Genomic DNA, 13,549 nt, shown 5'->3' on the forward strand with positions numbered 1-13,549 from the left:
GGATGAACAGGGCAGGAACGAAAGGACTGAATGGCTGAAAGACTGAATGGCTGGCTGAACTGAACGCAGGTGGAAACGACAACATAACATCAATGACACGACAGTGAACGAGTGGAAACAGAGGACTTAAATACACAGACTGATGAGGATGATAATGAGAGACCGGTGAGTACACAGCTGAACATAATCTGGCTAACGGCACAAGAGACGAGCTGACACAGGAAAAGCAGGAAGTGAGAACATTGATGTGGCAACATAAACTAAACGTGACAAAACTGAAAGCACTGGGTCAACGACCCAGGAACCCTGACAGGTTTACCTCAGATTTTATAGATGACCAACAACACCTTCGAACAAACCTTTCTGGTAGCTTCAGATCAGACATGCACAGCATTCAAGAGGACAAATGTGTAGAGATGCTTACTTTAGTTTATTCATGATGTGGGTGTCACCATCTTCCTCACAGGAAAGCAGCTTCAGTTAATAATGTCATGCGTTTCATCCATAAGACATCAGATGAACATTAGAATAAAACATAGAATAAAAAGTAACTGCACAAGGTTCAAAACAGATTTGAATCTACAAGTGAAATACAAGTATCTTTACTTTTTTATTTCAAGTTAGTTACTAAATGTTCTTACTTTCATCTTCTGTAACAGTTATTATGATGGAGGCCAAGTTCTGTAAAAAGTCAGTTTCTGATCAAGAATGTTCTTTACATCCATGACACCCTGAACACATTCAACCTCATGCTCTCTGAAGCTAAGCAGCATTGGGCCTGGGTGGCACTTGGATGGGTTGACAGGTTGCTGCAAAGACATCAGTTAGATCCTAAATACAAGAAAACGACCCAACATAACCAGGGAACATGCTGCTGTGTGAACTCTGAGAATTAACAACATGATGAGTCTCCTTATAAAAAAACAAACAAACTAAAAAGAAACTAGCAGGAGACCTTGTGAGGGCAACAAGGTAACAGCAGTACTATATGCAAAATAAGTTTGAAGACATTAAAGAATATCTTTGTCATTCATATATGAATACACCTGTGGATGCATCTGTTATTAAAATAAAACTCATGCGACTGTCGTGAACCCTCTTGTTATGGCCCGTCTAGGGGTGGCCAGACCACAACATAAGGGTGATCCATCCTCATCAGACCCCAAGCAGCCACATCACACAACTGGAAAAGTTTGATAATGATTTATTTACAATGAGTTGATTTGTAAGATTATTTGACACAAAGAAAGGAACTGATTATAACTTCAGGGTGCACCCAACGCCAAAACAACAACAAAAAAGGAGCCTCAATCTAAAGCCCAAATCTCAAGGATTTAACAAACTTACCTACTCTAAAAAATTAAACCAAATGACAACAACCTGCCTCCCTAACAAAGAAAAACATGAGAAAACAATAATCAAACAAAAATGCAGTCCACCCCACATACTTCTGTATAAGACGAACAGCAGTGAGCAAGTAACAAAAGGTCTGCTGGTTGGGATGAGCTGAGGATGAATGACTGGTCAGCATATAAGTCGTCTCCAGCTGGTTAGCCGATCCATATGGTCCGTCCCCTGGATCCACCAATCACGGAGCGGCACCTGCACACTTAGATTGCATATTAGACAACATTACGACACTAGTTGTAACGCCTCTGTTGCACATTTAAAAAATGGAAACTTTTATTGTATTCTCCAAATACAATGATGGAAAACTGATATGTGAAATGACAGCATCTACTGAAAACCCATGTGAACAAAATACATTGGAGGAAAACAACACATGTAATCAGGAATTTCTGTGTCTTTATTGAACACAACATAAGCATGCCCAGTATGGTGAAAAATACAAGGGGACTTCATAAATAAATAATCAATCAGCAGCTTCTAACAAGACTTTCTGGTAGCTGCAGACATGCACAGCTTCAGGAGGATCAACAGGTGGACCTTAGAGAAGCAAGTGTTTGTGGCACAGGCAAAGCTAAGCTAATATTAAATGTAACAATGTCAATGTTTATATCCATTTATTACATATGATTTTATATGGAATCTTTGATCAATCTGGTTGCATTTGATAACATCTGTAATTAAAAGTATAATTGTAATTACAACAACATTCTCTGTATATTTTTTAAAAGGTAACTCCATTAACATTAAGACTCATAACAACTTTTTACCTGTTAAGATCTGGCTGATCTTTTCTTAAGTCTTAAATGCAGTTACAATATTATTTTAGTAACTCATTTATCTGACTGCTCCTTCTGTGTGACTCTGTTAAGAGGCTCCAGCTGCAGCCACAGGCCGCCCTCTGCACGCAGGACAATTTGGGGAAGACGGCGAACTCTCCCCGAGCTGCTCCCGAGTTCAGGGTTCACCCCTGGGGTGAGTCGAAACCTGAGCAGGGTCAGCGCTACAACAACTCGAAGCTCCGCCATGGCAAATTTCTGACCAATACAGTTCCTGTGGAGAGATACCTGTTAATTTGTTACCAACACATTTCCTATTTGTGTTATTGAGATTAAGGCTGAATGCTGAAACTGAACCTGGGGCCTGAGGAGAAGGGGATGAAGGCATGAGAAGCTTGGCTCTTTTTGTTGCTCAGGTCAAAACGGAGGGGATCAAATTTCTTGGCAGAGAGCAAATCGTGTTTAAAAGATTAAACACAATAGATTTGTAGCAGGAATTAATGTTATATTGTATAAGTGCTTACATGTGGGTTTGTCCAGACAGTGGGGTTATGGTGTGTTCCATAAATGCTGACCAGGCAGATTGTACCTGTGTTACAAAAATTAGTAGGTTTACAACTTCAGTCTTTATTGGTCACCAACATTTCTGATCAAAAACTTTCTGAGTTTGCTTAACTTGACATCAAATGTGATCAACTCTCCTTAAATTGGATCCCTTAAATTAGTGCCTCACAAATGAAGTACAGAATATGATTAGAGTGTGATCCAGGACAAGACACAAGTGTTTAATCTCGAAAGTCTATTTGTAAATCTTGAAAGAGAGTTTCCCCCCTCACCTGCTGGGACTGTGCGATTTCCTGGCAGCACCATGTCCTGGGTGTACTTCCGTGTTACACCCGGCACAGGAGAGTGGAGTCTGAGGCTCTCTTTGATGCACATGGTGGTGAAGGGAAGGTTGGACAGATCCTCCCTTAAGACCAAGTCATGTCAGTGCACTGAGATAATATTCACATGTAAACATCTGAAACTACCAATAATGTTGCTGGCATTTGTATTTTCTGACCACTCAATTTCTTGTCCATCTCGTCCCTCCATCAGGTCCATCACTTCCTGTCTGCATTTTTCCTGATAGTCTTCATGGCGTGCTAAATTATACAACGTCCAGCAGATGGCACTGGCTGTTGTGTCGTGACCTGCAGAAGAAGAAGAAGGACGATTTGCAAAGTGTGAGGACATTTTAATGGCAACTGCAGCTTTAAAGAGACATTACTCTTCCTACAGTGTATAGCAGCTGTTACCATTATGGTGTGATTTTCACATAAGACCACAGAGGTCGCTGTTAGAGTAACATCTCACCTGCAAACATGAAAGTGTTGGCCTCAGCCTGTATCTCCTCATCTGTCAGGCCTTTCCCATCTTCATCCTTCAACACACAAACATTTAGTAATAATATTTATCTGTAATAGTGATACAGTCTCATGAACAAAATGCATTTAAAATGTCCTTCTTCACCACACTTTTTGCATCTACTTTTAACTATTGACTCACTGAGACCTACTCCCTTTCACTTGATTTCCATGCATGTAATTTCCCATTTTAAAATTTGGTATCTGTAGCCAGTCTTGTTAATGATCTCACTGAGGGGATTTAGGCCTTTGCAGATCAGCAGTGGCAACAGAGCATCTCCTTGGTAGATCCTACACTTGATGGTGGCATGTGGTATTGGCTTGAAGTTGGCCTCTAGTGTTGTACGCCACATCCCAGTTGAGTTCCTGATGAAGGCTTTTAGGGTCATGTTGATCTAGTATAATTCTAGGAATTCCAGGATCCATGTGTGGGGCATTAAGTCATAGACTTTCTTGCAGTAATCCTGGCTGTGCATAGGTTGGTGATCCTGGTCTTGCAGTCTTGTGCGACTGTTCTATCTAAAAGTAGCCAATTCCTTTCTCTTCCCCAATCACGTATTGAACCATTTGTCTGTTCATCTTAGCCGCTATGATGCCCGACGGGAGCTTTCATGTGGTACTGGGGCAGGTTATTGACTGGTAGTTGGATGGGACAGGATCCTTTTGGGGATCCTTGTTGATCAGGAGCATAAAAATGGGGTACACTAAAATGGTACACTGAGTACCATTTAATGTTTAGAATGTTAGAAATAAACAGCAGCACTAAAAGTGCAGAGAGTAAGTAAGCTAAATATAGCTTGAGATAATATTCTATTTTTTCTCTCTGTGTGATTTTGAAAACCTTCTGCAGCATCATTCTCTCCTCTTAATTGGTGCATATTAATAAAAACCAGAGAAAAGCTGTGTTGAACATGCTTAATGGTAGTGTAAAATGCCGTAGATGCCGACTGGAAGTTCTTGTTTCTGTGCATGTTGCAAAACTTACTGCCTGACCCCTTCTGTAAAAGATACTTCAGCAGAAAAAAACTGTTGAAATACTGCTTATACTCTTTCTGCCTTACCTTTGTCAGCAGTATAATGTCTACAAAATCTTTCCTCCTCCGAGCTGTTAGGGCAACATCCGATTGTGTTTCTGTCTCCCTCTGTTGGCTAAGGAAGGTACGACGCTTCTGAACCACATCCCTGGTGAACCTGAATCAGAATACAGCAGATTAAAACTGACACTACAAGATTGTATTTACAGTACTCTGAAGTAAAACAATACATTACACATTACTACAGGTTATTATAGTACTATACAATACTTTTAAAGACTTTTACAGCATCATATGGTTAAGTATATATCTACAGCAATCCATAACATTAGATTTCAACAGCAATTAATACAAAAAAGCACATAAGCAACAAATATGACAGTTATTTGCATCTGTACCATTTGACAGTAACAGTGTGTCATCACGCTTGCAGCCTCCTATGTAACTCGTGTAACTCAGCTACAGAAATGTCAGAAGGTCAGAGCATTACCTGTGTACAGTGTTTAAGGCTTGTTTGAATCGTTTCCCCTGCTGAGTCTTCCAGTAAATCCAGTCCCAGTGGTGTAAAATATTTTCTTGCCGACGTGTTGCCAGGTCATTGAGCTCCACTATGGCTGACACGTACTCACTGGAAGACCTGGAGGGACAATCTTTTTAGAAACTGACAACTACAACAAAAATGGTAGATATCAGTTGAAATAAGTGGCTGTTCTCACTCCTGACAGTTGCTGTCATAGCTGAAGGCACATTTTAGTAAACTGTCCAGAGTCATCAGACTGACATGGTCAAACATCTCCAGATTAGTTTTGCCTTCTGCTACAAGTCGGCACCACTTGTCCTGAAAACAGAAACAAGGAGGGATTAACAGGATAAAGATATCAGCATAAGAAAGGAAACAAAATCATATTTGGGGGGTGATTCATGTGGTCTAAGTCTTTAACTTAAAGCAGCTGAACTGTTCAGGATCGGTTTAAGATTTTATTGGACAAACAGTGAACACTATGATTTGATCTCAAATATGGTAGCTTATGTTATACACATGAATTTTAAAGACCACCTAAGTTCTGTGCAGTCAGTGTAGATGTAGATTGTGTGTTTGCCTGTGTTCAGCCCCCTGGATAATTTAAGGATTTTTTTTAAACTGAGAATAAATAAAAATAAACACAAAACAACAAACAACACTCCCCCCTCCCCCATGTAATGTGAATATTACCATGCTTCAACACATTCTGCACTTTCATGAATCTAAAGTAAATAATCTTTTTTTTCCACTCGTCTTTACTCGATCTATACAAATCTAAGTTATTATAATTATTAATAAAAAATACAAACATCTCATCAGTGCCACTGTTTGTGTATTGTTTTAAATGACAGCAGTTTTAAAGCGTGTGAGAAAGTCGGTGCATACTATGAAAATTGCTGATAAGGAAACATTTGATCTTCTTGAAAGAGTGTCTGCTAAAAGGTGTGGTGCACTAAAACAAATGAATCATAAAACTGAAAAATTTTAAAAGGAAAGTAGAAGAAAACTCCTTCCTGCAAGTGAAGGAGTAACTGATGACTGCAAGTCATCAGTGTTATCAAGATGATGTCAGACTGCTGGACAATTCTGGAAATCACTACAGAAAATTCTGCAGTAGTTTTGTAGAGGGTGTAGTACTCTTCATAGAAATATGAATAACAGGCATCACATTGATGAGCCTTATTCTGCTGAAAGTTTCTTCCTGCTAAATGTAACTTTTTCCTTCCCACCACCAGAATGTGCTTGCTCATAGCAGGTCACTTGATTACTGCTGTTTTTTTTTTTTTCCAATACTGTAGGTTGTTTAACTAACAGTATAAAGCATCTTAGGTGGCTGTTACTGTGTTCTGTGTGCTCTTACTGCAATTAAAACCTGAATGACTAATTTAGAATCTGAAAATAACTGAAAAACATATTTTTCTCATGGTTGTACCAGTTTTAACAATGTTTGCTTGTCTTGTTTGTGACCGGTGGTACCCGTCACCCTCCCAGTAAATACACTAATCATATCCATTTCATAATCCTACGTGACTTAATTTAACATTTTCAGAAAACTTGACCTGTGACCCCTGACTTTGAGGCCGAGGTCACTGAGAATCGAGCTTGTCTGAGATTTTTAGTAGATGCACCTATGATATCGATTTAAAAACTCTATGTAGCCTACGTCTCAAGTTATCGCATTCACAAACTTGGTTGTCCACATTGCCCGCTTGGAGGTGTGACGATAAGTTGAGGAATAAACTCAAACTGTCATGTGATCAGATTTTTGTACGCATAACTGTATGCGTGGCTGTGTGTATCTTACATGCATGATTTTAGATGAGGAGTTAAATACGGCAATGTAGTTCTTCAATATATCAAAATGGAAAGCTGGAGTGAGCAGTCGTCTCTTGCGGGACCACACCTCTCCGTTACTGATCAACAGACTGTGTCCTGAAACCGAAAAAAAAGACTTGTAGTTAGGAGCACTGTCGTTTGACCTTTAGAACAAAATAAGATAAGATAACTCTTTATTGTCATTGCACAGTCATACATAGTACAATAGTACAATGAAATTGGAAACCAATACTGGGAAAGATTTAATTCCAGTAAACTTTGCAACATATGAGGAAAACTGAAATATTTCACTCACCCAGCCATGGGCGCAGGTGGTGATAAATTAATTCATCTTTCACTGTGATGCTGGCTGAAGGAAGTAAATGATGAACAATGTAAGCAAACACCAATAGCTTTGGAAATGTGGTATAATACAGACGGACTGTTGGTGTTTTACCCTACCGGGTGCCATTAGCAGAGGTTTGACATAGTCAGGGTGAAAGAGTCTGACCAGGTGATAGAAAGGACCGAGGAACCAGCAGCAGGAGTGCTTGTATGTCTGCACCAGGTCATCCACCTGCTGGAGGCCTTCTTCTGTGCTCTGCATCTATAATGTTTTATCACAAAACAAGACTTAAAGATCGGTGCTGATTATAGCAATCAAAGAGAAATAGTAACATAGCAACAAAAAGTAGATTCTGTTTAACTGTGAAACCTATAGCTGCATCATGTAGAGATTACAAATATTTAAAATAGTTCATAAAAAAAGATGATGTCTGTGTGTTGTACCTTCCCAAGATGGCCCAACAGCCACGAACGTGTCTGTGGTTTGCTGAAACAGGACAACCTGTGAGAGTACCAGGTGTGACGCAGCAGCAGCCTCACAGTCCAAAGTGCAACCACAGCAACCAGTCCAGTACTGAAAATGTACAGGACTGAACAGAGACCTGTCCAGCTGAGGACCAGAGAGAGAACACTGTGCAGGAGAGTCATCACTGAGAGAGAGCAATTAGCATCCAGAGGTTCAAGTTTCCCACTACTGGCCCTGCTCTGTTGGTTGTACTTATAGGGGCAAATTGCTCCACCCCCCACTCACACACACTCCCTCCCCCAGTTTTGATTATAAATACCAGAAGTTCTAGTTCTAAGTTATGAAATGTACATAGTATTCCATTAGTCTCGTCACATTTTAATATAACTTTACAAACTATTTCACTCTTGCAATCCCCCAATGATAATAATAACATGTAGTATAAACAATATGGCTACTGCACATGGTAATTTAAAATGATAACTGTATAAAAAGAAATAAGTGAATAAATATAAAAACAGAAGTCATGATGGCTATAAAAGGTAAAATATTATGCAAGAACTGCTGTACCAAAAAATAGTGTTGTCGCAGTATTTTGGAGAATTTTGGAGATTAATTATTGGTATTTACTGATTTAATGCAGTGACATCTCCATTCTACAGACTTGGGATTTTAAGATTCCACGAAAATGCCCACTTACTGGGAATTCTCCTTGATGGCAGAGAACCACCTCTTAACCTGATCACCTGCTTACCCAGAGAAGCTGCTCTGAGTTTCATGAAATGAGAAAGAGAAAGAGACCGTCATTTCAACTTAGTTCACTTGCGCAAAAGCACAGGGTGAGTTTAACCATGACTTCTCTGTTTAATTTAGGAGCACTCTGGATCTGAATCAGACCGGATGCTAACTGGTCTGACTAAAGCTAGCTAGCAGACTAAAAACTAGAGGAAAGTTGACTCCCAGGAATGAACTTAAGAAAATTTAAACTCCTTCATTATCAGTTTAGTACGATGGACACTTTGTTTATGGTGTTTACACTTGTTTGTGAAGCTCTGTGGAATCTTCACAGTTGTTTAGTGATAACCTGATTCATTTTATTTTAACTGAAGAAGCTTCAGTATATTTAAGTTAAAGGATAAATGGACTGGTGCTTTTCTCCTCTGAGCACTCAAAGTGCTTTTATACAACTTGCCTCATTCACCCAAGCTCTTTTTTCTATGATTTACCTATGCAAGTGCTTTCTAATGTTCACACACAATCAAACTCCGATGGATGCATCTGAGAGCAACTTGGGGTTAGTGTCTTAGTATCAAGGATATCTGGCGACTGGAGCAGAGTGAACCACCAACTTTCCAATGTGTAGGTGACTTTCTCGACCTCCTGAGCCACAGCTATCCTGTGGCTGCAACTGCACAGTGTATCTTTATCTCTTTAACGCCTCTTACAAACTCTGGTTTAGACTCTGATCCTACCGACATTTTAGTATTCTGAAAACCTCACACAGGTTATGTTTGCATCTGGCAATAAATATTTGTATGTTCTGTATCTCGTTGTACTTTGTCAGTGCCATTTTTCTGCCGTAAAGAAAGCTGCGACTTTTAAATCTTGTAAAAACTAGTGACTGCCTAAATTAACCATGAATTAAAATGTGAAATGAGTATTTATAAAACCTCTGTTAACACACTCACAAACAATGAGCTCAAATCTTGAACATTATGATTATGAATGTGCATCTAAATGTTATTCACTCATTTAGACTTTCTAAATGATACCATGGGCGCGTTATATATGAGGTTACTGATCAAGAATAAACATTTCTATCTATTTTATAAATGACATACTAAGCAGGAGTAATGCCTTATAAATGATAAATGATGATCATGATGCAGATACTAACATCCTACTAATGCCCTTAACAACAGTGTGACATTATTATAATGCAACTTGTGACTAAAATGCTGTTTGTACTTTAAATTTTCCTCACATGATTCAGGAAGATTATATGTGACAGATTATACTGCAATCAGTCTTTTATATCAGCTGAAATACCTCTACAGGAACATTACAACTGATAACATGCTGTTATCATGTTATGACTAAAATGCTGTTTCTACATAACAGGATGAAATTATATTTATTTCAGTGCAACAACAAGACATTTTTTAAAATGTATACATTGGGAAATCTAAATAAAAGAAAGATCAGCTGTAAGTAGCTTTGAATTGACTTTTTTTAAATGTCTCTGATTTTTGACATTGCTCTTCTGCTTCCCTTTCCATGTTTTAGGCAGTTTAATTTTCCTCAGCCTCATGTTCTTTAGCTTAGAGCTCAACTGGTAGGACCAGAGGTCTTTCGAGTAGCCATGTAAGTGGAGAATTACAGAGTAATGGAGCTGAGTCTGTATGTACAGATTGTGTCTTCTAAAACCAATGAAACTTTTCCTAGTGGGTTTGCTACAACAACAACAAAAAAATAACATTTTTGTGGAGAGACTAAGAGCTTTGAGGCTCGAGGTGAGTTTGGTGCCTCTTTAACAATCAATGTTTTTCAGGCTGCCACTTTGAGAAAAAAAGTTCTTTAGAGTACTGGTCATGGTCCTGGGTCGTTCGACCCAGCGTTTTGTGTTTCATTTTTGGTATTGCTTTGTGTTTTGTGTTAATCCTGATTTTGTATTGGTTCTTAGGGTTGGTTCTGGTGTTTAGTGTTTTATCATCCCTACCTGTGTCTTTCCTCTGTGTTCTGTTCGTGTCCCTGAGTTTGTGTTGTAAACAGTCTGTGTGTTTCCTGTTTTACTTTGTAGGTCTGTGTGTCGTCTTGTGAATTAGGTTCAGCTGTGCTCCCCTCCTGTGTGTCATTCCCCTCATTACCTCGTGTGTATTTATAGTGTGTGTCTGCCCACATTCTCTGTGCTTTTTGCTCCTCCTCCCGTGTGTGTTTGGTTTCAGCTTAGTTCTTTAGTTTTCCCCAGTTTCAGTTTCTTATCTCCCTGCTCTGCTCTTCCTGTTTTTGCCACTTTGTCGCTTCTGCAAATAAAGCTCACTCGCACCCCAGCCAGTACCTGCATTTTGGATCCTTTTTCTCACCACACCACACAACTGCTGCCCCAGCCGTGACAGGTTAGGTCTTACATGGGGCACAGATGAAAAGTGATGTTGATGTTGTTCACATTTCATACAAATAAGCTGACAATTGACAATAAGCTGCATGTTATTGTTGTAATTAGTAGGATAATTAGTATTGTAAAAGGCAGAGTTCATTTTAGATACATTTTTTAAAACAAGGACACCAGATACATATAAAGGGTTGCCAGATAATTATTGGGAGAAGTCAAAAGAGAGGGGAATAAACAAACTGATGAAATAATAAGGTTTGAATTACAAAATGATGTATATATCAGTTGTAGTTTTTTAAATATTTCAGTTGTTATAAGGGACTGTTTGCAGTATAATCTGTCACATACAACCTTGTTAAAAAAAAACCCCAACTCTTACTCAAACACTGTGCCTGGACTCAAGATTAATTTGTTCTGTGAATATCACACACTACCAGAAAATTATTGCTAACAACATTGTTTCTTTCGTGACCACAACGTAACACCTTATTAGTACTTACATCCTGGTAATGCACCCTGTCAGAGATCTGTGAACAGAAACTGGTCTGAGAACAGAAGAGACCTGTTGTGGGTTTTTAATTAATTACATTTATGAATTTAATAAATTCTTAAAACCATAAAAAACAAATATGAAAATGAATAGAAGGTGAACCCAAAACAGATGAAAACTAAAACAAACTCTCAAGTAAAGTCCAAGCACATCAAAACTACAACAAAATATGGGTAAAACAGTAAAATCTGTTAATTAAACAAAACATTTTGAAAATGTGAAATAATAAACTGTTTCGGTGGAAATATTTTCATTTCCCAATATCCTGTAATTTTTAGTAGCCTTTTTTTATTTCACTAAGTGTCAGGATCTTTACAGTTATGTCTTTTTCTGGTGACCATGCTTCTGTTCAACAGTTGCTTAACTCAAACTAAGTGATAATAAGGAATAAATGATAGAGAGACTTGAATGATTTGTCATCCAACGTAGAAACTGACCATAGACAGCAACAGAAAACATTTATGATAAATATTTCTGTTTTCCTGTGCTGCATTGACTGTGCTTTATTCATGACTTTCCTAACATTGACTGGTTGGTTTAGAGCAGTGGTTCTCAAACTTTTCACAATGAGTACCACCTCATAAAATATATGGCTCTTGAAGTACCACCCTTATGACCGACAAAGTACAGTAGTATAGGCCTATTTAACACCACATACAGTTTACACGAGACAATTTTATTTTTATATGAATGTTACATATGTAACATATGTTATTTTAACTGTCATAAACAAGATGTGACAAGTGATACTAATAACAACTGTACTGCATTAAAACATTCACAGCAGGTGGGATATCCAATCTTTAAGTGATGACGTATGAACCCTGCTTCTGGGTCCAAACTACTTCGAGATTATTAAGTCTTTTGTGTTTTTAACATATTTTAATGCTTTGTATCTTCTTCTATTTGATCTGAACAAGCCCCTAAAAACAGTCAGTGATCACTGTCGGCTTCTCTCAGTTTTTATTACCTCTATTCATTTTAAAGCTCAGTTTTTAAAACCTTACAATGTAACTACAGCCCAGCCTATGCAGCAGTATATTAATGACTAACTTCGTATTGTGGATGGATTATCTCAGTTGTTCTCCTGACTGAAGTTTGGTCCGTTTACAGCATCCTGCCATCCGATTGCATTTGTCCCTAACCATCTGGAACCCTCACTTTAACTTTTATCGAGTGGAAAAAAGTTAGCGTTCATCCTCCAGCTTCACTGTGTTTATGTTACGCTAACCATAGCTGTGTAGCTAGCCACCATGTACCACATCATTATATACCAGCTAGCCCAACTTGAGTACCCCTACAAGAGCCACTGCTGATTAGTTTTCTGTCTTCATTTATGTTGGAAGTGATAGCAGAGGTGTACGTTTTAATTTTTCAGAAATCCCTCAATCAGAACACGGTATTGTGGCGTGCTGGGAGTGGCTAGTTATCTCCCATCATGCCTTGGGAACATGTGTTGCCATTTAATAGGAGGAAACTGTGTTATTTACATCTGTTATTGTTACGTGACTCTTAACGGTTCCTGTTAATGCTACAGTGTAAATACACTGACAGTTGTTGTTTGATGGAAAGAGATGTTATACCATGAGGGAGTTCATGTGCAGGTTTATTGACCCTCTGAAGCACTGTGTTGTACAGTGACCTGTACAATAAAGAGCACCCCTGTCCTGCTTGGGTTGGAATAGCTGCCTTAGTCTCTGTGTGGGTCCTCTGTTGTCAATATTTCTTAGTTTGCCACAGTGAATTATTTAATCTTAAATTTTCTGTTTTTGAGATTTCCCATGTACCAATAGAGGGAGCCCAAGTACCACCAGTGGTACGTGTACAACAGTTTGAGAACCACTCATTTAGAGGAAGATTTGCAAGCTGTTTTGAAATGTCAGGCTTTGGCAACTTACATTATAAAACAAATGTAAAGAGGAACAACTACACTACTGAGAGAGCTACATCTCTTTTGCTTCCTTTATTTTCCATTTGACACTCACAAAAAGGTTCTGCTGTGATGACAAACATATTTACAAGTGAATGTTGTACTTTGAGGAGAGACCTCAGAGGCAAAACAGACCTGATCTATTTGTCCAGGATATTTGTCCATAAAATCATAAAAGCATG

The 13,549-nt window shown here is 38.6% G+C and overlaps 1 protein-coding gene across 2 annotated transcripts; it reads right to left on the bottom strand.

Moving 5' to 3' along the window:
• Positions 1-818: 818 nt before the first annotated feature.
• LOC116331618 (cytochrome P450 4F3-like) lies at positions 819-7,992 on the bottom strand. Of its 2 annotated transcripts, XR_005610179.1 has the most exons (14): positions 7,754-7,992; positions 7,427-7,571; positions 7,281-7,334; positions 6,954-7,081; positions 5,343-5,464; positions 5,117-5,263; positions 4,654-4,783; positions 3,543-3,609; positions 3,250-3,379; positions 3,023-3,156; positions 2,711-2,775; positions 2,544-2,626; positions 2,178-2,460; positions 819-1,609 (listed from the first exon to the last, which is right to left on the bottom strand). XR_005610179.1 is itself a non-coding variant. In XM_039606559.1 (13 exons), the coding sequence occupies exons 1-13, from the start codon at positions 7,955-7,957 to the stop codon at positions 2,241-2,243; spliced, it is 1,629 nt and encodes a 542-aa protein (XP_039462493.1). In that variant the 5' UTR covers positions 7,958-7,992; the 3' UTR covers positions 1,790-2,240. The 2 variants fall into 2 exon arrangements, 1 of the variants encoding a protein (XP_039462493.1); XM_039606559.1 differs by lacking the exon at positions 819-1,609 and having other exon boundaries at positions 1,790-2,460.
• Positions 7,993-13,549: the final 5,557 nt, after the last annotated feature.

Source organism: Oreochromis aureus, linkage group 23, assembly GCF_013358895.1.
Source record: "Oreochromis aureus strain Israel breed Guangdong linkage group 23, ZZ_aureus, whole genome shotgun sequence".
NCBI lineage: Eukaryota > Metazoa > Chordata > Actinopteri > Cichliformes > Cichlidae > Oreochromis > Oreochromis aureus.